This window comes from Podarcis bocagei (assembly GCF_964188305.1).
Source record: "Podarcis bocagei genome assembly, chromosome: 5".
Taxonomy (NCBI): domain Eukaryota; kingdom Metazoa; phylum Chordata; class Lepidosauria; order Squamata; family Lacertidae; genus Podarcis; species Podarcis bocagei.
Genome location: NC_138129.1, coordinates 99012785 through 99038634, shown reverse-complemented (window position 1 = coordinate 99038634; position 25850 = coordinate 99012785). Strand labels below are relative to the sequence as shown.

Genomic DNA, 25850 nt, shown 5'->3' with positions numbered 1-25850 from the left:
TTAAGAGGAAAGTGGAAGGTTGGGCGCGCGCGCCAAGTTCAAATGCAGAGGAAGGCGGCGCAGTAAGCAGCCCCGAAAGGGAACCAGGTCCTAAAGCCCGGCGCAAGGAGGCAGGAGGGTCCGGGTCAGCGTCAGAAGAATCCCGGAAGGAAGAAGCCCCGGGGGGTAGAGGGACCCAGAGGAGGACAGTCAGGCGGAAAAGGTGGAGCAAGGCTAGGATATTAAGTTGGTGCACACGGGGCGGAGACTCAGATGGAGCTTCGCCGATCTAGCTACTAGACGTAGAGTTTGCGCGCAGCAGCGTGAGAATGGAAACTGTAATTCAATAAAGACTTTTACTTAATGATCGCTGGCTAGCGTGATCCTCTGTGAGCTAGGATCTTCAAGCAGCTCTGACAGTAAGCTCCGTCTCCTCATTGTGGGCATCTACAGCCTCGAGGAGGGGAGAGAAACAGGTGCCTACCAGCGAGCTCACGAACGGCAGACGACATGACGGCTGAGCAGCAGATAGAGGACCTCAGAAAAGCAGTGGCACAACTGAACGCCGAGGTTCTCGCATCCAGGAAGAGAGAGGAGGAGGCAGCTGCCGCCTGCAGGGATCTCCAGGTCAGGTTAGACGTGCTGACAAAGCAGACACCCCGGCAGGAGGGAATTGGGTTGGCGAGACGGACAGGCGGGCTAGTCTCTCACTTCGATGGGAACCTGCAACAGTATCCCAACTTTAGAGCCGACGTACTGTGCGCACTGCAACTGCTGCATAAAGACTTTAGAGATGAACAAGAGAGAGTGGGGTTCATCATGTCCCATCTGCATGGGGATGCGAAAGCATGGCTACGCAATTTATGGAGAGATAAGGATCCGGCGCTCCAGAATGCGGATGCCTTTATTAAAGCGATGGATGGGTGCTTTTTATCAAGTATTGACGTGGATCTTGCACGGAAGGAGGTGCATGGGCTGAGACAAGGGAGGGCCAGCGTCAGGCAGTATCATGCCCGCTTTTTCGCCTTGGTCAGTGCCCTGGAATGGGACAGAGATTCGGCTCCTGTAAGAGACCTCTTTTGGGAGGGGCTGCACAACTCGATTAAAGATGAGATCGCGAGGGGGGAGAGACCCCGAACCACCCAGGAGGTCGTTCAGAGGGCACTGGCAGTGGGGGTGAGGCTGGAAGGACGTCCGTGGAGCAGGGACGAAGGGCGTGGAGGGCGCGAACCAGCCGGGGGCCCCTCCTTCCTTCCCAGAGAAGCAGCGCGGGCGCAATCCACGCCTCCGCCAGGAGGAGGAGCCGAACCTATGGAGGTTGGAGGTGCAAGGGCTCAGTCAGCAACCAGAGCCCTAGCACCGGCAGCAGTGAAAGCGAAGCCTCCTAGAGGGAACAGGAAGTGTTACGTCTGTGAGGAACCAGGGCATATGGCAAAAGAGTGTCCCCAGAGGCCCCACAAGCTCACTGCAGCTTCAGCAATGGTGACTGCAGCAACGCAGCAAGGAGGACCACAGCAGGGAAACGACGCAGTCTGGCTGGAGGAAGAGGCACTGGGGCCCAGCCAGACGTGTTAGTGACGCAGTCCCCAGAAATTTTGCAGCCCGTGAACCCCCTCCCGCCCAAACCAGTAGTGCGGCTCACAGCATCTCTCCAGCTGCCCAATGGAATCACCATAGACGTGCCAATCACCATCGACTCAGGCAGCAATGCGGACTTTATAGGGCAGGACTTTGTCGACAGGCACGCTGTGCAGTTGCTGCCAGCCACACTGCCCCTGCAGGTTGTCACGGTGGATGGCAGGGAGCTGCTCGGGGGGCAAGTGGTGAAGCAGACGCCACCAATGGTGATGCGACTTGGGAATCACAGAGAAATCATCAGCTTCAACGTCACTCAACTATCTGACACGCCCGTTGTATTGGGCATGAGTTGGCTGGACAAGCACAGCCCAACGATGGCTTGGTACCAGAGGCAGCTGACCTTCGGCTCTTCCTTTTGTGCTGAACACTGCATCGTGCCCAGGCAGGAAGGAGAGGAAGAGGAGTCACAGCTGCTGCTAGGCACGCTGCAAGCGATTCCCCACAAGTACGCTGAATTTTTGGAAGTTTTCTGCGAGAAGGAGGCAGACAGGCTACCCCCTCACAGACCATATGACTGCAAAATTGACCTGCTGCCGGGGGCGGCGCTGCCTAAAGGGAAACTGTATTCCATGTCAGAGGACGAACTGCAAGAACTCAAGGAGTTCATTGATCATAATTTGCAGCGCGGCTTCATCCGGGAGTCCAAGGCAGTGGGGGGCAGTCCCGTATTCTTTGTTAAGAAGCGGGACACGCCCCAAAAGAGACTCGTAGTGGATTACAGGATTTTGAACAGTGTGACTAGGCCATCGGACTTCCCCATGCCCCGAATTGACGACCTCCTCGCGAAGGTACGGAAGGGCAGAGTGTTCACCAAGTTGGACCTGCGGGGGGCGTACAACCTCATTCGCATGCGGGAGGGTGATGAGTGGAAGACAGCCATGTTCACGCCCCTGGGGACCTACGAATATAGAGTTATGCCTTTTGGATTGCAAAATGGCTCCCACGTTTTTCAAGCATTTATGCATCACGTGTTGGCGGGACTTCTCTACAAGACGTGCGTCTGTTTCTTAGATGACATCCTGATCTTTTCGGAGTCGCAGCAGGAGCATGACAAGCACGTCAAGGAAGTGCTGAGCAGGCTAAAGCAACATAGGCTCTACGCCAAGCTGGAGAAGTGCCAATTTGACGTGACGGAGGTGGATTTTCTGGGCTACAAGCTGTCTGACAAGGGGCTCGCCATGGACAGCGCCAAGGTTCGAGCGGTGTTGGATTGGAAGAGCCCGCGCAACCGGAAGGAGGTCCAACGGTTTGTCGGCTTTGCGAACTTCTATCGCAAGTTTATCAAGGGCTTCGCGATGCAGACGGCGGCCATCACTGACACGCTTAGCTCCAAGAAAAAGAAGTTCATTTGGACAGAGCAGGCGGAGCAGTCCTTTCAGGCACTCAAGCGTCTCTTCGCGTCGGAAGAGCAGCTGCTTCATGTCAACCCCAGCAAGCCGATGAGGGTGGAGACAGACGCTTCGGACAGAGCCGTGGGGGCGGTCCTGCTGCAGAAAGACCCGCAGGGGGTGTGGCGACCGGGAGCGTTTTACTCCAGGAAGCTCAGCAAGTCCGAGCAGAACTACACCATATGGGACAGGGAGTTGCTGGCCATTCATGCAGCGTTCAAGGCGTGGAGGCACTTTCTGATCGGCGCCAAGCACACGGTGCAGGTTTGCACGGACCACAAGAATCTAGAGCACTGGCGCACGGCACAGTTCCTGAACCAGAGGCAGATACGTTGGGCTGAGTTCTTTGCGAACTTCGACTTCCGAATAGAGTATGTCCCGGGGGACACCAACATCATGGCAGACGCTCTCTCCCGTAAGCCACAGTATCTGGAGGACGCAACACCAGCGGCCGCCATGCACATCTTCGCACCGACAGTGTGGGCGTGCGCCGCGGCGACCGTGGACCTAGAGGCGGTGCGGCGAGCGTTGCAGGGGGACTCCTTCGCACAAGCAAAGATGGCAGAGGTGCAAAGGGGCAAGGCAGCGGCCGACGGTTTCCAGCTAAGAGATGGATTGCTCATCCGTAAAGGGGCCATCTACGTGCCGGGAGACGAACTTCGAGCCAAGGTGCTGCAGCAGCTGCACGACGCGCCCACGGCCGGGCACTTTGGCAAGGAGAAGACGGTGGAATTAGTAGCCAGGGATTTCTGGTGGCCTGGAATGAGAGGGGAGGTCGCAGACTATGTGGCGAGGTGTGACACCTGCCAGAGGGCCAAACCAGTGCACAAACCGCCGGCCGGACTGTTGGAACCGCTGCAAACTCCGGTCGAACCTTGGGAAAGGGTGGCCCTGGACTTTGTCACGGATCTGCCCAGCTCAAGGGGCAAGACGGCAGTGCTGGTGGTGGTGGACCTGTTTTCCAAGATGGCGCATTTCATTCCGTGTGCTAAGGTGGCCACGGCGGAGCAAACCGCCAAACTGTTCATAGACCACGTGTTCAAGGTTCACGGTCTGCCACGGTCTATTCTGTCCGACCGCGGGCGGCAGTTCATCTCGAACTTCTGGCAGAAGCTGATGGGCTTCCTGAACGTCAAGATCAACCTGGCGTCGGCGAGACACCCGCAGACCAACGGGCAAGCGGAGCGGGTCAATGCCATCATGCAGCAGTACCTGAGATGTTATGCAAATCAACAGCCTGCGACGTGGGTGGATTACCTGCCGCTTGCAGAGTTCGCCTACAACAACACGAAGCACGTATCCACGGGGGTCACGCCGTTCTTCGCCAACAACGGGAGGCACCCCAGAACCTTCCCGGGACTGGAAAGAATGGGGGAGGGGGAGCCGCAGACAGCAGATGCGTTCGCGTCGGAGCTGCAGGAAGTCCACGATCAGCTGAGGCGCCACCTGGAGCTGGCCAAGCACGCATACAAGGTACAAGCAGACAAGCACAGAAGGGTTGGAGAAGAGCTCCACGTGGGAGACTGGGTTTGGTTAGCGGCCCACGCAGTGCCGGCCAGGTCGTTGGCCAAGAAGAAACTAGGGCATAAACAACTGGGGCCCTACCAAGTCGAAGAGCAGGTCAACCCGGTAGCTTTCAGACTGGCACTTCCGGAGGGTTCCAGAATGCATCCGGTATTCCACAGATCGGTGCTCACTCCCTACAAGGCACCGCACAGGTTCCAGGAACCCGGAACGGCGCCGAGTCCGGCCAGAGACAGAACAGGGCACGCGGGAGCGGCACAGAAGGAGCGCATCAACGAAGTCACGGAGATTTTGGACTCCAGATGGGGGGAAGAGGGGGTAGAATACTTTCTCGCCAAGGAGGGCACCCCGGCCAGTGCGAACAGCTGGGTGCCGGGCTACGCCTTAGACGAACCTCTGCTCAAAGACGAGTTTCATGCCCTCTTCCCACATAGACCTATGCCAGCAGACTTTTTCGACGACTGGCTTTTCACGCCCACGCTTTCGGCCAGCACGTTCCGGGGGTTCGACTCGGACGAGGAACCAACACGAGACGTCCGTTCCCCGGAGGGGTCACCCTCGGGATCTGTCTCAGAACCTTCGTATTGGTGGGACGATAGGCCAGAGGAGCAGTTCCGCAGAAAGTGGCTGGACTGCTCAGGACGAGCAACGCCGCCAGGAGGAAGTGAGGGAGAGACGGACATGGACATTTTCGGGGACGACCCTGGTTTCGAGCACGGCGGCACAGAGATGGAAGCGGAGGTGACCGGCGTCGACGAGAGCAGGGAGGAAGACCCGGAAGAGTTCAGATGGAGGCCCGCCACGGGAAGCGACCGATATCCGACGTTCGTCCCTTTGCAACAGCAGCCCCCAGCTCCAGCACCGGAAGGAGGGGAGGGGGGACTGGGGGGCTTCGAGGGGGGGATGGATGTCAGGGGTTTAGGAGCAGAGGCACGGGCAAGGGAGGAGACAGAGAGCGAAGGGGAGGAGGCAGAAGAAAAGATGAGTGATGACGACGACCCGAGATCTCCCAGTCTTTCCAGTGAATCAGAGGATTCACAGAAAGGAGCACCAGTGGCCAGGGCAAGGGGGGAGTCTAGGGGGGCACCCCAGGAAGATAGAGCCAGAGGGGACTCAGGGGGGAGCAGCTGGAAATCGGGACCAGCGTCACCGCCAGGAAGCAGGGAAGAGGAAGGGAGCCAGGGGGGAAACGCTGGCAGCTCACCACAGGAGGGAGGGCATGAGTCAGGAGTGGCCACGCCTCCATCGGGGAGCGAAGAAACGGTTAAGAGGAAAGTGGAAGGTTGGGCGCGCGCGCCAAGTTCAAATGCAGAGGAAGGCGGCGCAGTAAGCAGCCCCGAAAGGGAACCAGGTCCTAAAGCCCGGCGCAAGGAGGCAGGAGGGTCCGGGTCAGCGTCAGAAGAATCCCGGAAGGAAGAAGCCCCGGGGGGTAGAGGGACCCAGAGGAGGACAGTCAGGCGGAAAAGGTGGAGCAAGGCTAGGATATTAAGTTGGTGCACACGGGGCGGAGACTCAGATGGAGCTTCGCCGATCTAGCTACTAGACGTAGAGTTTGCGCGCAGCAGCGTGAGAATGGAAACTGTAATTCAATAAAGACTTTTACTTAATGATCGCTGGCTAGCGTGATCCTCTGTGAGCTAGGATCTTCAAGCAGCTCTGACACATAATAAAATGAAAAAAGCAATATCAGATTCATTGTGACTAATAATGTATCTCTGTGTATGGACTCAGCAAAATTAACTTCATACATTATTCTTGATTCTAAATCCATGAAAGCACACAATACAAATTCACACACTTCTAGCTGTAACTTAGCCACTTTCCTCCTGAGTAGTTGAAACAGACATACACCGTCTGGGGCTTTAAATCCAGTGTGGCCCCAGTTTCATGCTAGTTACCAGCAGCTTGGATAACACCTTTACTTCGGATTTATTCTTTTAATATTCCCAGCTTTGCTACCAACTTCAGGGGAGTGGCAGCTCTCTTCTGTGCCCTTTGGTCTCTTGCTCAGTCCTCCAAGTACTTTGATATTATTGTTACCAGATTAATTGCAGTATGTCAGCTTCTGACAGTTTCCAATATTTATTTCTACTAATTTATTACTGAGCCTTAAAACTTGCTGTGTATCACATCAAAAATGCGGCAACAGAAACATACAATAAACTTCAAAGAAACTGTTTTTCAACCACATGTCTGTGTCTAGCCAGTGCTTCCCTACAGGGCCGTCTTACCCATAGGTGCTAGGGGTGCGGGGCACCCGGGTGCTGGGCTCTCAGGGGCGCCAGGCCGAGAGTCCGGGGCCCGAGAGTTGAGTCCAGTGAAGAGCCCGCCCGTCGGTTGGAGTGCCGTGGCAGGCTCTTCTACTGCAGGCAGCTCTGCACCGCGAGTTCGGGGGCGACTGAGCCAGCAAGATGCTGAGGTGGCCGGCCGGCTGGCTCTACCCTCCTGCGCGCCTGGGACTGGGCAACCTGGGGGGCGGGCGCCGGGTGGATCTTTGCACCCCGGTGCCGCATATGCTTGAGACAGCCCTGCTTCCCTATAAAGGGCTTTGGAAATGCTCCACTTATTCGTGCCAACAAGGTGTCATATGAAAGCCCATGGCAAGTATTGGCTGGGATTGTGTAGTCCTAAAGCACTTTTGTGCTATGTGGGTTTCAGCAATTTAAAATTCTGACTACTACTCACTATTATGCTATGTTAGATTTGGTTCTAAAGAAGAGAGTCATTTCAGTTGAGGCTTTTGGAGGGTGCAAGGAGTTTCAGTGTGTGTTTGTGTGGGACTTGAAGAATCCTAGTGCATAGATTCATATATAGCTTTTTGGATCCCAGGTATGAAGTTTAATTAAACAGATGTAGCTAAATAACTTTTAATTCCAGTTCTGAGGTGTTCTGTGTTCCATTTAGCATATAGCAGGCATGTCCAAAGTCCGTTTCAGGGGCCTAATCCAGCCCGCTGGTCGGTTTAATCTGGCCCCTGTGGCAGTTTATATTTTCTGGGGTAAAATCCTTAAAAAACTTCAATACTAAGAAAGGTCAACAACTTTGGTTGAATCTTTGGATGGCCCTCACGGCCCTTCACTTCATCAAATCAGACCCTCTAAAAAAAGTTTGGACATCACTGGCATACAGAGACCTTTCACAGAGCTGTACTGACTTGTATCATAGCAAACAAGGCAGTTAAAACTGGAGAGCCTGTGACACCTCTTTCTACCAATGATATTACAAGACATCAAACACATGCTGCCAGGTGGTGTTTGCAGCCTGTGGGCTCTAAACATGCTAATATTATTACAGTATGCTAGCTCAAGAGAAGCTTAGTATGAAAACTGGCTTCATACTTAACGAGTGCCTTTGGCAGTTGAACTGGTGCAAAATAAAGTTACAAATTTTATTGGTAAAAACTATTTAAAAATACAAAGTAAAACCACCAAATCAGAATGGCAGAAAGAATACCACCCAGTCTCTCCCATCCCCTGGCTGAAGGGCTGGGGTGTGTCTTAGTATGATGTGCAGGATTCACCCACTGGCAGAGGAAGGTGGGGGGTGCGTGCACAGCTCCGGGGGTCATCCCTAAGCGGGGGTGACATTCGGTGCTCCGCCCGCCCGCAACTCGGACTCCCATGCCTACCACGAGCCGTCGGGGGAAGGGGCGGGGGGAACTGCTGTGCCGTTTTGCCAGTTCCTTCCTCTCCCCTTCCCGCTCGCCTGCCTCCTTCCTGTCCTCTCCCCTGCCTGCCTCCTCCAGCCGGGAGCACGTGCAGCAGCTTCCCCTTTCCCCTGACAGCTGCTGGTAGGCACGGGAGTCACAGCTGGGTGGTGTGCCAAGCGGGAAGGGGAGAGGAAGGAAGCGGGATCAGTGGGTGCGTGTGCAGCTATCCCGCTCCTGGGAGGGCACCCTCCGTGCCCCTGGGGAGCATGTGCCAGCGCCCCCCACCCAACCAGCAGAAAGGAGTGGAGGCCCTAGCTTTGCCCTAGCACATGGAGACCCACTGCTGGTAGTAGCCAATAAGATAAAGGTAAAGGGACCCCTGACTGTTAAGTCCAGTCGCGGATGACTCTGGGGTTGCGGCGCTCATCTCGCTTTACTGGCTGAGGGAGCCAGTGTTTGTCCACAGACAGCTTCCGGGTCATGTGGACAGCATGACTAAGCCGCTTCTGGTGAACCAGAGCAGTGCACGGAAACGCCGTTTACCTTCCCGCTGGAGCGGTACCTATTTATCTATTTGCACTTTGATGTGCTTTTGAACTTCTAGGTTGGCAGGAGCAGGGACCGAGCAACGGGAGCTCACCCCGTCACAGGTATTTGAACTGCCAACCTTCTGATCGGCAAGCCCTAGGCTCTGTGGTTTAACCCACAGCGCTACCCGCGTCCCTGGTAGTAGCCAATAGAAAGCCCCAAAGCTGAAGGTGTTGTGGAGTGCTGGCAGCTTTAGTTCTACTTTAGCCCAAGCCCTGCAGAACCCAGTCATTAGCTTGTGCTGACTTGGAGCTGGTGGGGAGAGACAGAGAGAGCGAGAGAGAACATAAAAAACCCTGCTCTCTCTCTCTTTCTGAGCATTGACTTATTCTGACTTTTTGGCGATAGCAGTTCTTTTGGATTGGGATTGACTGAGTGGTCCAGAGAACTAAGTGGCAGAAAACGGGAGACTGGCAGAGATATCTCCAGGAGTTTTTCTGAGTTCCAATGGAAGGATATGGGTGGGGGCACGGACAGGGAAGAGGCTTCCAGATTTTGGGGAAACTTAAAATAATTATTCTTGAAATGTCACTTGACCAACCTCCACTCAGATGCAGCTATGCTTGGAATGCAAGAAGCGTTCTGGAACAAGACAACTCAAAAAATTGTAATTGTTTATATCTAAGTATATATACCTCGTGTTTACATAATTGCTTAATAGAGAAGTTTGAAGTTGACTGTCTCTTTTAGTGTACAGTGGTACCTTGGTTTAAGAACAGCCCTGTTTACAAACTATTTGGTATACGAACTCCGCAAAACTGGAAGTAGTGTTCCGGTTAGCGAACTTTACCTCGGTTTAAGAACGGAATCCGAATGGTGGAAGGGCACTTGCGGTGAGAGACCTCATTAGGGAAAGCACACCTTGGTTTAAGAACGGACTTCTGGAACGGAATAAATTCGTAAACCGAGGTACCACTGTATATGGTCATAGTTCCATGCTGAATTTAGTTACATAAAAATATCAAATTGAAGAATTGTGTGTATCTTCTATTTTTGTACGTATCTGCAGTCCATCAGTGGAAAAGAATAATAAAAACAGCATTCTAATTAAGTATATTTTGAAAATCTGAAATTTTCCATTGTGGCCCTGTTCTGTCTGCGGATCACTCTCTGATCTATTAGCTGCCTTGGAGCAGCTCCACACCGGATAGTGGCAGCTGTGATTATCTCTTTCTACTATTTGTCCTGCACCCCTCCTCACTCCCACCCCCCTGACAAAAACATCTACTCTAATTTTATGATTTCAGGGAATCTAATGATACAGTTAGTGAACTGTTGCCTTAATTATAATGTTTGAATTTGAATTCGGAAGTGCTATTAGAAAAAAAAGTAAAATTCCATAGACTTGATTTTGTTTGTAATTAGCCCAACTGTTTTAATATGGAATTGTAGTGGTAATGCATTTTTAATCTGAGTTGCTGTATAACATGACTTAATTAAGAGTTTTAGCATGAGTTGTAGTTGTTTTCCTATGTGTGGTTATGTAAACAAATGTAGATGAATCATTTTTACAGTGAACCTTTATTTATATGCCTCTGTATTATGATTGTGATAATAATTTGAATTATAAAGGGATTAAAGGAAGAGCTTCCAAGTTTTACTAATTGCAATAAAACACATTTTAATTTCAAATGATAAACAATCATTTGACTTATAGAGGGCTGGTGTTTTTTTAAAAAAAACACACCCAACCCTTATTTATGTGTTTAATAATTAATAGCTCTCTCTTCCCAGTGGGGATTAGATTACTGCTGACTTGGGTTAGCCACTGCTCATTTTTAGTGCACTAAAGGTATCTTTGGAGTTGGAGCATGTAAGTTATCCCTATGGATATTTTTGTTGCTTGTTTGATGGAAGAATGTAGCTCTGCAGAAGCATGCTTTCCCTAAAATCCTCAATATATTAATTGAGATTGGTCACTTTCAATTGTCTTCGTTTGTCATTCTTATTCATGGCTTGCTGTAGAAGGCTATAAGCCAGCATTGTCCCTGGCAACTGTTACCTAGTGACAGTTTCAGCTGCAGTAGCCATTGGTTGTTCTTTTGATTGGGGCTGAAGGACCGAGTCACCTTTCTGATGGCGAGTTTTTCTGCATCAGCTAAGGATGCGGAGGAGGGGCAGGCTTAGGTGCAAGCTGTAAAATCACAAGAGAGCATGAAAGAAATAGCAATAGCATTCTCAAAACTGATCACAGTAAAAAGGATTTCTGTGTCTACACCACAGCTCCTGACAAAGCAAATATATATGCAAGGCACCGCTTCACTGCTTTGACAAGAGATTTTAATTTTAACAGTATTTTAATTTTGAGATAGATTGAACAGCTTACAGATGAGCAATGGGCAACGTTCTGTGGATGCTATAAAAGCATAAGGACCTTCAGCACAGCATGGTGGTGATGGACATGAGACATGAAACTTAGAAAATGATGCTTTCTATTCATCCCACTGCTGCAGCAGGACGAGAGAAAAATCTTTTCTTTCTCATGTAAGGAATTCTTTTTTCAGAAGGCACAGCAAGGATCATTAAGCAGTGCCAATGCGATTCCAGCACTTCAAAAAGAGAAAAGAGAGTCTGCTGTTAACATAAAATTGAAATGACCTTGGATTTTCTTTTTAATTAAAATATGTGAGCTGAATAATTTCTCCTGTATCTTTAAATGATTAACAATGCATTTGATCTGGGTGTGGATGGTGGGTGGGTTAAAAAGCAAGACTGCTGCATGCACTGAATGAAAGATCCATACAGTAGTCAAATACCAGCTTATTAGTGAGCATCGAAGGAGCCTTCTTACCCCATTGGATGTGTCATAGTGGCAGATGTAATGGATGTGGTAATATTTGCTTCTGAGATAAAGAATTTTTGAAGCAGATGGTTATCGTTTTAATTGTCTAATGAAATGCGTATGTAGCAACTGAGGAAATGAAGCCTGAAGACTAATGGAGTAATAGAATGCAACGGCAGCTTTTCTTGTTAAATCATCGTTTCATTAGCTTCTTAGAAGAATTTAGATGAGAGTTAATTATCTCATTGTGTTGGGATGTACGAAAGAATGTGGACATCACTATAGAGGTGAGAAATGACATGGATAGAGCTATGAACTTCACTGTAGCAGCTGTGGCTTTATTTCTAAAGAATTTTTTTATCTTTTGTTGCTCTTGAAATTAAATGCAAGACAAGTTTGTATTCCGTGAGAACCTTGGATTACCCTATTGACATCTAATATTGTAACGGACAACATATCTTTCTAACTGGCTTGACTGAAGATCCAACATCATGTCTATTTGTTTCTTTCCTTTATTATACGTGGTCTTGTTAACTAAATGGAGAGGATATTGTTCATCGAAGGGACGAACCTGTTCTTCATGTAGTGATTGCTGCCCCAACATATTTCTTTACTCGTTACCAAAGACTAATGACATTTGTTTGCATTAAGATGCCCCAAATCTTGACCTTAGTAATGCAGAATGAAGATGATACAAATGACATTATGCCTTGAAGAAAGCCGAAGGATACAATATATTAGAATGAGCATCTTATTAGACTTCTTATCTACTTTGCTTCTAGTTTTTAGCTCCTAACAATTTTTGTTTTAGAAAACATTACATTGAGAATTTCTACCCAGTACTCCCTCCTTCACGTTTCCCCCCAGGAAAATGCACTTGCAGAGATTTTTATCATGACATTATATTTTACTCTCCTTTTTGGTGTTTCTCTCCTCCAAAAGTACAGCTTAAACAAAGTGCTTTGTTTAGAAGTGCCTTGTGTTTTGCTAAGGAAGGAATGAGCACAGGAAGAAGCTGAGCAGTGGCCTTTTTGCCTCTTTTCTGTATTGTAATATGAACAACTTTAGAAGCAATTCTAAAATCTACCCAGAGAAATGGATATGTAAACAAAATTAGCTGGTGACTCACAAATCACCTAGTTCTGAGTTTTGAACACATTGTTACGTAATGCAGATCATGAACCAGTCCACTTGGATTGAGTGGAAGACTCTGAATATGAGCAGTAGCCTTGTGAATGTATCTGAGGATTACTCCTGTCCAATTGGTTTTGGACACTACAGTGTTGTGGATATCTGCATCCTTGAGACTCTAATTATTGTCTTACTAACATTTTTAATTATAACTGGTAACTTAACAGTAATTTTTGTCTTTCACTGTGCTCCACTGTTACATCATTATACCACCAGCTATTTTATTCAGACTATGGCATATGCTGATCTTTTTGTTGGGGTGAGCTGCTTGATTCCTACCTTGTCATTGCTGCACTATTCTACAGGTGTCCACGAGTCATTGACTTGCCAGGTTTTTGGATATATCATCTCTGTACTGAAAAGTGTTTCTATGGCCTGTCTTGCTTTTATTAGTGTGGATCGCTATCTTGCTATCACAAAACCACTTACCTACAACCAATTGGTTACACCTTGCCGGTTGAGAATCTGCATCATTTTGATCTGGTTGTATTCCTGCCTTATTTTTTTGCCTTCTTTTTTTGGCTGGGGAAAGCCAGGTTATCATGGAGACATTTTTGAATGGTGTGCAACCTCTTGGCTTACCAATGCCTATTTTACTGGCTTTATTGTGTGCTTGCTATATGCTCCAGCAGCCTTCATCATCTGTTTTACATACTTCCACATATTCAAAATCTGCCGGCAGCACACCAAAGAGATAAATGACAGGAGAGCTCGTTTTCCTAGTCATGAAGTGGACACTGCTGCAGAAAGTGGGCACGGCCCTGACCGGCGCTATGCTATGGTTTTATTTCGTATAACCAGTGTGTTTTATGTGCTCTGGCTCCCCTACATCATCTACTTTATGCTGGAGAGTTCTAGGGTGCTGGAAAACCCAGCACTGTCTTTCTTAACAACATGGCTCGCTATAAGCAATAGTTTTTGTAACTGTGTTATATATAGCCTCTCAAACAGTGTTTTCAGATTGGGACTTTGGAGATTGTCAGAGACTGTGTGTTCATCTTGTATACATAAAAAAGACAGCATTGTTCAAGACCCAGTTCCTAGAAAACGGGCTAATTCCTGCTCCATCTGAGGAGAACTAAAACAGACAAATACAATGTGATATTTGGGCTAGGTAGTATTCTATCCTTTGGAATATTGCTGCAATAAACAGTCAATAAATATTCACTGCAAAATGAATTATGGATTGAATGGTGATTTGTAAGAAAAACATGTAGCTGGAATGGTCAGAGATGGATTCTTGGTGAAATTGTGGTATATGAGGGAATCACTGGTAAATGTAGGGCAAAGTTTCCAGTAGTGTGAACTAATCTGTTCAGAACTAAAGAATAATTCATCAACAGTAATAGTGAAATTGTCACATATTATATATGTGGATGAATTTGTAGTACTGTGTTGTATTAAGATAAATCTTGTTTGATGCAGTAAGTGATGGATTATCAATTACGTCCTTAGGAAATATATGTTTTAATATGAGGCAGCTTCAATCTTGTAGTTTTGTCTCTTGTACAAAAACATTTTTAAAACTACTGTAATTTTAAAATTAAATATATTTCTTTGCAGGGAAATAATGTAAAGTATATTTTAATGTTCTAGTGTAACACATATAAATGACTTAATACTTTTCTGTTCTTTTGGAGCCTTTTGTTCCCATTGCTCAGGCATATTATTTATTCCGGGGTCAGAAGCCCATATAGTTGCCTCCTTGCCCCCTTATAGCTACTGTTCTCAAGCTGTTTGAGGGGACTGGAGTAATTTTAGGCACAATGTATGTGAGGGGCAAGCTTTGAGAGAATATACCGTTGAGTGAAACAACAGTCAAATTATTGAAATTAACTTGTATTTTCTAGTGCCTACTAAATTAGCACAAATTTATGGAGTCTTTTTGTGCTAATGCTTTTGCTTTGTAATTTATTGCATATGCAATAACATCAAATAGCAGTGTGACTTAGCTGCTCAATAACACTTTTTAAATGTAAATTTTAAAAAGCAGGTTCCACTTTAGTTATATAGTTGTGAATGTATCGCAGTTTGCATGAGCTCAGCATGTATATAACACTGTATATTTTTTAAAATGATCATTTTGTATTCTGTGCCTAATGGTTTTCCTAGCATATTGTTAAATCATTGTTTTAAATTTGGGATAAATAAAAAATTGAGTTGACTTTACAGAAGTACGTCTTGCAGTGTTAAATGCGTATTAGGCAAATCTTGTTAGAGGTTCACAAATTAAGGGGTTTTGTAGGGGACTTGCGTTGGTGCTTCCATAATCAATTTGTGAGGACTCATTAAGTATGTAGGGCATGATCCAGTTCACATTACAATCAGTGGGACTTAACTTGTGCTGGATTGTACTCAACAGTTATCAGTAATTTATATAATACTGATTTTGGCTCAATCTGCCACATTCTGACTGTTGCTTTTAACATGTGTACCAGATATTAAAATAACATTTTAAATGTCTGACCTATAATTTCTTATTTTACCAGAACACTAATACAGTGGTGCCCCGCAAGACGAATGCCTCGCAAGACGGAATGCTCGCTAGACGAAAGAGTTTTCCGTTTTGGAGGTGCTTCGCAAAACGAATTTCCTATGGGCTTGCTTCGCAAGACGACAATGTCTTGCGAGTTCCTGCTGGTTTTTTTCCCCTCCCCCCCTTTTTCTAATCCGCTAAGCCGCTTATCAGCTGATCCGATCAGCAGATAAGCCGCTAAAAGCCGCTAATAGCGCTAATCCGCTAATCCGTCAATGGGCTTGCTTCGCAAGACGAAAAAACCGCTAGACGAAGAGAATCACAGAAAGGATTCTTTTCGTCTTGCGAGGCACCACTGTAATGAAATTCTCCCTAGAACCAAAGGTTGCACCAAAGGTTATGTACTTTTGTGTTGAGTATACCTGGTGTATCCAATGGGGGAGGCGAAACACTTGCCTTATTATCAAAGACATTTTCTTAGGGCAAGATCCAGTGTTGTGCCAGTGGATGCAATGAGGCTTCCCCTTCCTCTCCTCCCCCAGCACCTCCCCAGTCTGCTCCTGAGGGTTCCCAAAAACTCCGGAGCAGACCTTAGGTATGTGCAGAGGGCTGCCAGGTTGTGGGAGGGGAGGAAGGGTAAGTCCAATTTCCTTTAACAGAAGTCCCTTGCATGTGGGTTGTTGATACCATTGGGTGTCACCCTCAGTAATTTTCAAATTCCAGAGTATTTGAGACAAGTTCCAGTACTGTTTCTGAAATAGAACTCTGGGACAAAATATAGTGCAAAGATTACCAAAAGATAGTGTTCACATTGTGTATCTGAGAGAAGGAAAAAATGGGTATACAAGCCCATACAAATGAGATCATTGTGATAAGGTTCCCCCCCCCCCGATATGCAGGAGCTAGAAATAGTATTCTCTACTCTTTCTGTTTGGTTTGGTTTAAAGAGGTTGGGTGTTTTAAATATGTAGCCCTAAAATGTGTAGTTCATGCTTTAGTTATGGTTTACTGTTGTGAATTTACTGGTATTGCATGGGAATTGTTTCAGAGCAGATTGGTTTTTAAGCTTGGTGGCAGGACCTGTCCGGTTGTTGTTGTTTTAATGTACACTGTCTAATAATCATAGGACATGGGCAGCAAGATAATTGTGGTGGCTGTGGAGTTTCCTTGTTGTCTGACCCCTTCATATATTAGTGAACTCTCTGTGGATTCTTAGTTTGAAAACAGTTCTAAACTACTTAAAATTTAAAAATCTCTTAAAAGTATACAAAAATACAATGTAAAAATAATAAAACAGTATCACAAAACACAAACAATATAAAAGCCTCTGGAAGAGTATAATAAAATCAGGAATTCAGTAAAACAGGGTTCATTCTTATGGGTCAGGGAAACCCTGGGCAAAAATATTTGTTTTTACAAGTTGTCTGAAGCAACTGATGGATGGTGGTTCACCTATTGCGGAGGAAAGGGCATTCCACAATACACGGGCAATTGCAAAAGATGCCCATTTTCAACTCACTGCCTTGTGATATTCTGTAGAGTGTAGTATCATTAGTCAAATTTCTCCAGATTATCTAAATGATCTTACAGATTTGTACAAGCGCAGGTGATGTTTCAGGTAACCTGGTCCAGAATTGTTCAGAGCTTTATATGTTAGTAACAAGACTGAATACTACTCAATAGCTAGGCAGAAGCCCGTGCAATTCATTCAGCACAGGTTTATATGTGCATGTCCAGGTGCTCCACTCAAGAACATGGTCATTGTGTTCTGCACCAGGTACGGCATCCAAACTAGTCTCAAGGAAGGCCATACATAGGGTGTATTAAAAAAAGATAAAGGATCCCTGACAGTTAAGTCCAGTCACGAACCACTCCGGGGTTGCGGCGCTCATCTTGCTTTACTGGCCAAGGGAGCTGGCGTTTGTCCGCAGACATTTTTAACGGTCATGTGGCCAGCATGACTAAGCCGCTTCTGGTGAAACCAGAGCAGCGCACAGAAACACCGTTTACCTTCCCGCCGGAGCGGTACCTATTTATCTACTTGCACTTTGACGTGCTTTCGTACTGCTAGGTGGGCAGGAGCTGGGAATGAACAATGGGAGCTCACCCCGTCGCAAGCCCAAGGCTCAGTGGTTTAGACCACAGTGCTAACTGCATTCCATAGGGTGCATTGCAGTGGTCCAAATGTGAGATTATCAATGCATGAATTGCAGTCTCCAAGTTAGCTCTGTGCAGGAAAGGGTGCCGTTGGTGTACCAGTCTAAGTCGTTGGTTCTGGCCATGGAGGTCACCTGGGCCTCTGGTCATAAAGATGGACCTGGGAGCACTCACAGACTATGTATCAGTTCCTTCAGAGGGAATGCAACCACGTCCAGATCTGATAAACTCCCCAACTCACAGGCATGGGAACTGCCTACCAGGATTCAGTCTCCGTTTATTCACCCTCAGCCAGCCCACCACTGCATCCAGGTTCTGATTCAAAACAGTCACAGCTTCTCCTGGTTCAGATGTAACAGAGAAGCACACAGACAAAAAAACACAAATGCAATAGGTTTTGCTTCAGCCCTCTCTGTGTGTGGCTGTCTTTAAAGGCTGTATTTGCTGCTTCTACGAATTTAAGGGAGGGGTAAGCAGTCTTAATGTGGGAACTTTATGGATCATGTAAGAAGTTTTGTTTTAAAAAATAAGCATGCACTGTGTAGGTGGAAAATAAAATGTCACAGGTGGGTGTGTATGTTGAAATCTAGCCCCCAGGCAGAGGAAGATGGCTGCTTTAAATTGCATGGAGTCTAGAAAAACAATTTGAAGTGGTTTTGGAAATCAGGGTTTAATTTGGCCACCTATGGAAAGTAAAAACTTTTTATGTTGACTCACACAACAACTTTGTAGTGTTCTCTGAACAAAGAGTTACTGGGTCTTTACAGCTAGAAAGGGCATGGTAACGTTTGTCAGTTACATCGTCAGACCCTTAATAGTGTGTCATGTATTCTGGATTTTTTACTCCATTAATCTTTCATGCTAATATATCTTTAGTGCACTGTGCTTGTGATGGTGAAGGCCCTTCACCATCACATGATCTGAACTGGATGGTATGAAACGTTCACAAATATTCTAAGTCTCAGAACAAGGCTATGGAAATGTGTTCAGAACAGTCTGGGAATAAAACTGCATACAGGCCCATTGGGCCAGCAAGATATTTAATTTTTTATTTATATTTCAGAAAATAGTTTTTATATGAACAGTTATGACCTGCTGTTTGTAAGGATTTTGTGACACCATTAGAACATTAGATGAATGTAACATTTCAGTAGAAAATCAGTATAGAACATTATCTTGTTTCCTAAGATAAATTTTCTTCTTCAGTCTAATCAGATAACAATTTTGAATGTTCAGTTGGTATTAAAATTTAGTTAAAGAAAGAAGGAAATGAGAAGTAGATTAGCTGTTCACAGCATAAAAGTGTATTCTGCAAATTGTATTAACTGGGTAGACTGAGGCTGATATTGAATGCTAGTTATCTTCAGAATAGACTCGTTGAAAAATATGGGCCTTAACTTAAGCCCATTGATCTCTTTGATCTTACCTTACTTGGATATCACCCTGGGTAAAATCCCCTAAAGGGGCTGGTAGCAAAATTCTGAGGAACATCTTTAGAAAATATGCATGTAGTTATTTAATTAGAGGATTTTGCATGTTTGATTATAGTGTGATTATAAGTCCATTAATAGTAAAAGAGAACTTTTAGACCTGGAGCAAATTCAGAGAATGATGCCATTAAAGTTATGGTACTCTCTCTGGAAGATGACTGGAAAAAAACAAAATGAAACTCCCTAGAGGTGCTACTGGACATTTTAAAAAAAATATCATTTCTGTTTCGACTGCGTCAGACCAACACAGCTACCTACCTGAATCCAAAACCAAATGAAGGTTTCATTTTTGGAATAATAAATTTTCAGAGTAGTTTTTACGGTTATATAAAAAAATTACTGATTTGGTTATACTATTAGAAATATATAGACCAATAATTATGAAATTATTGTGAGGTTTAACAAGTTAACTGTTTATATTTGGACAACATTTTAGCTGTACTTTATTGGAAGGAGAAAAATAATTATTTTCTTAATGACAATTTAAACAATTTATTTAACTAAAACAATAACATTATATCATATGTATCCATGTTTGTTAACTGATGTTGTTAAACAATAATATAAAAATAAAACTTAGACTCAGTTTTAGCACACATGAAAAACTTAAACAAATCCTTATTTCCTGATTAATAGCCTTTGGACTATAATGTAACTTAAATAGAAAACTATATTTAAAAAGTTTTTTCCTCCAAAAGCATTTTATTTTAAAAATCCAATTTTAATATAAAAAAATCTGATTTTTAATTAATTTGTTTTTTAAAAACCATTGATTTTTATCCACCCTGATATATAAGAAGAAAAGAAATTATGGAATTTTGGCCCAATATGTGATCACAATGGAGAGACTTCAGTACGGAATAATAGTGATGGGAATTAATGGAGGTAAAGTTAAAAGCAAAATATGGTTGACATTTATCAATAACAATAACAATTAGGGAAAACGAAATGATTGATTCTGAGACACCTTGACTTAAAAGAAATATTGTTTAACAGAAGGTGGAGAAGATAGAATGTTAGAGAGAGAGAGAGAGAGAGAGAGAGAGAGAGTGTAACACGCTGATGGAAAATTGGAAGTTTTGCTTTTGTATCTTTTTCTAATGTTTCTTTTTCTCTTATGTTTTTTCACTCTTTTTTCCCTTTTATTGTCCGTTTTATTTTTGTTTCCCTTTTTTGTTTTTTTGTATGTTCTTCTTTCTTGGAAGACCTATGTTTGGGGCCTTTATTAAGGTCTAGAGATTGTATACTCATGCAGGTGGTGGGTGGTTGATGGAGGACCCTGGGTGAGAGACAGGGAAATGTTGGTCTCCCAGGGTGAGGGGCTGGGAGATCAAGGGAAAGATCCCAGGTAAGAGCTGGTAGTCTCTCCCTCCATGGCAGCCCCTTGGTGAGAAGGAGGGCAGCTGAGGATAGGGAAGAACTTTATGGAGATCGGGAAACAGGAGCACAGATCCTAGAGATCAGGTCAAGAATGCAAAGTATTGAGGTAGTACAAAAGTTCCTGTTTTAATGTGTCCTGAAACGCTGTCTTTATCTCTTTGTAGGAAAATGTATATATGACCACCATGCAAAACTGTAAAACTATTTTTAGCTCATTCCTAAAATAGATTTTCTCGAAACCAAAAAGAAGCTGTGCATCTTTTCAACAAATGTGTCATTGCTCAGCAAACTGCACACTTCATAGAAGTCAACTCCTGGAGACCAAGGTCCCTTCGCCGCCCCCCAAATAAAATATTTGAGGAGGCCGCCCCCCCAAAGTTGATGGATAGTGCCATTCAAATGCTATGCATGTGCTGTGTCTTGTGGTCGATTAAGTGGGGCAGGGCTCACCTGCCTCCCCCCAATATTTTACTCAAGTTGGCTTTCCTGGCACACTTTAACATGCTACTTTTTCCTGTTGAATTGGAGATAATCTTAATTAAAGAGAAAAGCAGGTGAAGTCTGTAAAAGGAAGAAAAAGATGAAAGACAGGTAATTAGAGGATTAGTTTAATTAAACCTGTTGGTTGGAGGTTAAATCTGTCCATTTTGAAATTAATTAAGCCTATTATATGTGATAGGTTGTATAGTTTTAGCTTGCAGAAGACACCTAGGAAGTGGTAACAGAATGTCCTATAGGTAGCAATATTATTTCTGTAGGGCTTTTTACCATCTGCCCTTTCCATTGAGATTCAGTTGCCTGAAACTCAGTCTCTTTCGTATTTCTTTCACAGTCCTTCTTACAATATTGCCCACAATAACTTAAGCAGTGGGGCTTATTCACGGTGATGCAGCGTCAGGTTTCAGGAGTGCAAAGGACCAGGTGTGCAGCTTGGGATGCTGGTGGAGTCATTGTTGTCTGGGCAGGCAAAGATAGTGGCAGTGGCCAGGGGTGCATTCTACCAACCCAGGCTTGCATGCCAGCTGTATCCCTATCTGGAGCAGCAGGGCCTGGCCTTAGCCAGGATGCTAATAATGGTGGCTTGTATTCTGATCATGTGGTACCACTTTGGTACCAGTTGCACTGGCTGCCAGTAAATTTAGAGGCCTAAGGACTCCCTACTTTGTTATGACCCCACCTAAAATATAAGTTCCTGTTTGCGTGCACAACAGTGAAATTGCTTAGGTTGGCAAGCATAAGAAATGGGACCTTCTTGGTGGCTGCCGCGTAGGTGTGGAACTCTTGCAGTTCACATTCACTTGGCTCCTTGCGTTCTGGCATTCAAGAAGGATTTATCTTTTGACTGACCTTTCCCTAAGAGAATGTGGTGATCTAACGCAGTATCTCTCAAGCCTCTCTTTGTATCTACTCAGTGCTTCATACTCTGCCTGATATTCTATTTTTAAATCTGTTCCATCTGAGTCAGGAGAGGCGGATAAGGTGCTAGATTGATGCTTGAAGGCGGTGATGGGCTGGATTTGGATCAGTAAATTGAAGCTGAATCCTCTGTCTTCTTCATTCTGGGAGGTAGGAATATGGCCTGTTCTGGATGGGATTGCGCTCCCCCAGAAGCAGCAGGTTAGGGGGTACTACTGGATCCAACATTGTCACTGGAGGCTCTGGTTGCCAGGGTGGCTAAGAGTGCTTATTTCCAGCTATGACTGGTTCATCAGCTATGGTCCTTTTTGGACAAAGATGACTTGGCTGCTGTACTCAATGGTCTGGTAACCTCCAGATTGGACTATTGCAATATGCTTTACATGGGGCTGCCCTTGAAGAAACTTCAGCTGGTGTAAATTGTGGCAGCCAGGTTACTGGCTGTCTGTCCATTTAGAATTCATATAACCCCTGAGTTAAAACAGCTGCACCGGTTGGGCTTCTTTCTAGGCCAGATTTAAAGATGCTCACATTAGTGTTTAAAGCACTCGACAATTTAGGCCCCAAGTATCTTAATGAGCATATCCAACCCTACCAACCTTCTTGGGCATTAGGCGCTCCACTACCCACAGGACTGCAGGGGGTGGTGCCCTGGGCCATAAATTGGGGAACTCCCATCCTATAAATGTTTGTGTTTGGCTTTCTTATCCTCTTGCCCCTTTGTTGAGCCACATGTAGGGAAAGTACCTTTAGGGAACTGCCTTTAAAATAATAGGTTTTGCATGAAGATTTTGGTGTTGAGGCAGACATCATGGTTGACACCCAGTTGTTACTTGTTGTTACATATTTATTTGTTTCTCCTAGCAGAAAAAGTTGTAAATTTACTATTAAGGTTTTATTTAATTTTTTTGGAGGATTTGGTGTGGTGGTTTTATAAATTTTGGTTTTCTTTAAATTTAAGTGAATGTGTTTATTTTCTTTCAAAAGAAAAAAGAAAAAGAAAAGAAAAGCAGAAGATGTGGGGCTTTTAGAGCAGAATTAAAGATCTCATATTAGTAGCCGTTAACTGGAAATGACATTGATCTGCCACTAAGAAGGATTATTCAATTCTAAAAATTATGCTTTTAAGTAACATGAATAAATTTAGCTAATGTGTCATTTCAATTAAAGGTGATTATAGCACTGGCAAAGTAATTCTATTTTTCAAATAAGTGAAATGTTGAAGTTAATCCTATTAATGTTGTGTTATCTTTTCCAATACATGTCACGTTTAAGTGACATAGTAAATCACTGATATTTAAAAAATCTCTCTCAACTTTTGTAAACTGAGTGAATGTGCACAAAGGGCTGGTCAGGCGGATAAGAAAAGGTAATGTTTTTAATATACTAAACTTTTGTGGAAAGTGTATCAGTGGCGTAGCGTGGGGGGTGCAGGGGGGGCCGCCCGCACCGGGCGCAACATCTGGGGGTTAGGGTTAGGGGGCGCAAATCCACGGGTTAGGGGGCGCAAATCCACGGGTTAGGGGGCACAAATTACTTGCCTTGCCCCGGGTGCTGACAACCCACGCTACGCCACTGAAGTGTATACATTTTCTCCATACGAAAAAAGAGCAAGCTATACTCATTTCTTCCGCTGCCAGCTTGCCAGGATATCACTGACAGGTTTTCACAACCTCACAAAGTAGGTTGGCGCACTCTTACCTTAATGTCGCTGCCATCTGCATTTGTGGCTTCTTATAACCTGTGTTTGGAAGAATTCTACTACATGTGTCTTTAATATTTTATTTATTTAATAAAGTATTCATATAGTAAAGGTAAAGGGACCCTGACCATTAGGTCCAATTGCGGACGACTCTGGGATTGCGGCGCTCATCATGCTTTACTGGCCGAGGAGCTGGCGTTTGTCCGCAGACAGCTTCCGGGTCATGTGGCCAGCATGACTAAGCCGCTTCTGGTGAACTAGAGCAGCGCACGGAAACACTGTTTACCTTCCCGCCGGAGCGGTACCTATTGATCTACTTGCACTTTGACATGCTTTTTAACTGTTAGGTGGGCAGGTGCTGGGACCGAGCAACGGGAGCTCACCCCATCGCAGGGATTCGAACCACTGACCTTCTGATCGGCAAGCCCTAGGCTCTGTGGTTAGTCACAGCGCCACCTGCATCATATATTATTCTCTCCACAATACATTAGGACTCTGTACATAAAATATTTAAAAATAATATGAAGCAATCATAGGCCTGTCAGCATAGAAAAGTCTTCAAAAGTCAAAAGTGGGGGTATCTGCCAGATCTCTGTTGCAAGAGTGTTCCACAGCATGGGACTAGTACGCTAAATGCCCAACTTCTAGTTGAGGCCAGTGAGCCTCTGTAACATGGTGGACAACTAACAGCACTTCTCTGGATAGTCTTGAATGATCTGGGAGATGTTCAAGTTTCAAGGAAAAAATGTTTGCCCTAAAGGTCAGTGGGTTTCAGGCTGCCTTACACAAAACCCGAGTGTTCTTTGGATGCCTTTCGGGGGTCCCTCAGTTAAAGAATAATCAAAGATGTTCAGGTGTCCCTGAAAGTCAGCTTGCTCCCTGTTACCATTTTAAGGTATGGTATTTATTTATTAAATTTATATACCGCCCTATACCCACAGGTTTCAGGGTGCTTCACAGAATAAAATCAAAATATAAAACCACAAAATACACAATCAAAATAAAAACAACAACCTGTATGTTAAGCCATGTTCTCTGTTTACATGAAAAAGCCAGTCAGTTTTGGTCAGTGCCCTGCATGAACTGTATATCCTAGTACATGTGCCAGACGTTTCAGCAACAAACTAGGGATCCATGGTAGACAATTCCATATATGTATAAGTATAATGAAATTAATTTGATGGGAATCGGATAGGAGTGAAAAGAATAGCTTTGTTGGATCTAGCCCATCATCACATTTCTGACAGTGTCCAATAGTTACAGGGCAAGAAGGTTACAGCCATTTCATGCTGCTGCTCCCCAGTGCCTGTTACTCAGAGGGATTCTCCTTTGAACTTGAAGGTTGCGTATAGACTTCATGAGTATTGATTAATTCAACTACCATGCTTTTGAGATAGCGGCTCTCGCCACAGTTTGTGGCAAAAAATATATTTATTACAGTGGTACCCTGTTTTGAGTCCGGGATCTGTTCCGGAGCCCCAGATGCTCCACAAAAAGGATGTTGACACAAAAGTGCTGTTCTGCGTGAAGCACGATTTAGCGTTTCTGCGTGAGTGGCAAACGCAGACGTAATCTGTTCCGGTACTTCTGGGTTTGCTGCGGATGTTCACCGAAATGGACGGTCGACGGGGCGGACGTTCGTGGAGGTATTACTGTATTTATTTATTAAATTTGCATACCACCCTTCATCCACAGATTACAGATCAGCTCACATAGGGATTCTGTAGGAGAGGCAGCTTATTGCATCTCTAAAGTTGGTAAGCTCCCTGCCACTTCCTCAGCTGTCAGAACTACTCACCAGTTTGCTGCTGCCATACGATAAGGCTCATTGGCCCAGCAGTCTCACCCACCCACTAAATTGAGTTATTGCTTATTGGGAAATGATATACAGTGGTGCCCCGCAAGACGAATGCCTCGCAAGACGAAAAACTCGCTAGACGAAAGGGTTTTGCGGTTTTTGAGCTGCTTCGCAAGACGAATTTCCCTATGGGTTTGCTTCGCAAGACGAAAACGTCTTGCGTTTTTTGCAAGTTTGTTTCCTTTTTCTTAACACCGTTAATACAGTTGTGACTTGACTTCGAGGAGCAACTCATAGAACGCGGTGTGGTAGCCTTTTTTGAGTTTTTTGGTGATTTTTGAAGCTTTTCCAAAACTTTTCCGACACCGTGCTTCACAAGATGAAAAATTCGCTAGACGAAAAAACTCGCGGAACGAATTAATTTCGTCTTGCGAGGCACCACTGTACAATGAGATGAAAAAGGTGTTTAAAACAACTTTCCTAAAAAAAAAAAAACCCTAGAGGCATCTCTGTTAGGAATTGTTCAGACACAAGTTCCCAGGAGTCAGAAGAACTTATTCATGTACGCAACAACAGTGGCTCGGATCTTGTTAGCCCTAAAATGGAAAGCGAGAGAGGTCCCTAGTAAGGAGGATTGGTGGTTTAAGATGATAGAATATGCAGAATTAGCAGGTCTAACAAGTAGAATAAGA

The 25850-nt window shown here is 45.1% G+C and overlaps 2 protein-coding genes and 1 long non-coding RNA gene across 6 annotated transcripts in view; 2 read left to right on the top strand and 1 right to left on the bottom strand.

Annotated features, from left to right (window-relative positions):
- Nucleotides 1-25850, bottom strand: part of LOC308587144 — a 173094-nt gene that overhangs the window by 7801 nt on the left and 139443 nt on the right. The gene's annotated exons all lie outside the window — the stretch shown is intronic.
- Nucleotides 1-25850, top strand: part of RABGAP1L (RAB GTPase activating protein 1 like) — a 161143-nt gene that overhangs the window by 32058 nt on the left and 103235 nt on the right. The window lies entirely within an intron of this gene.
- GPR52 (G protein-coupled receptor 52) lies at nucleotides 10487-14554 on the top strand. The gene has a single exon (XM_081195675.1). The coding sequence runs from the start codon at nucleotides 12717-12719 to the stop codon at nucleotides 13809-13811; it is 1095 nt and encodes a 364-aa protein (XP_081051801.1). The 5' UTR covers nucleotides 10487-12716; the 3' UTR covers nucleotides 13812-14554.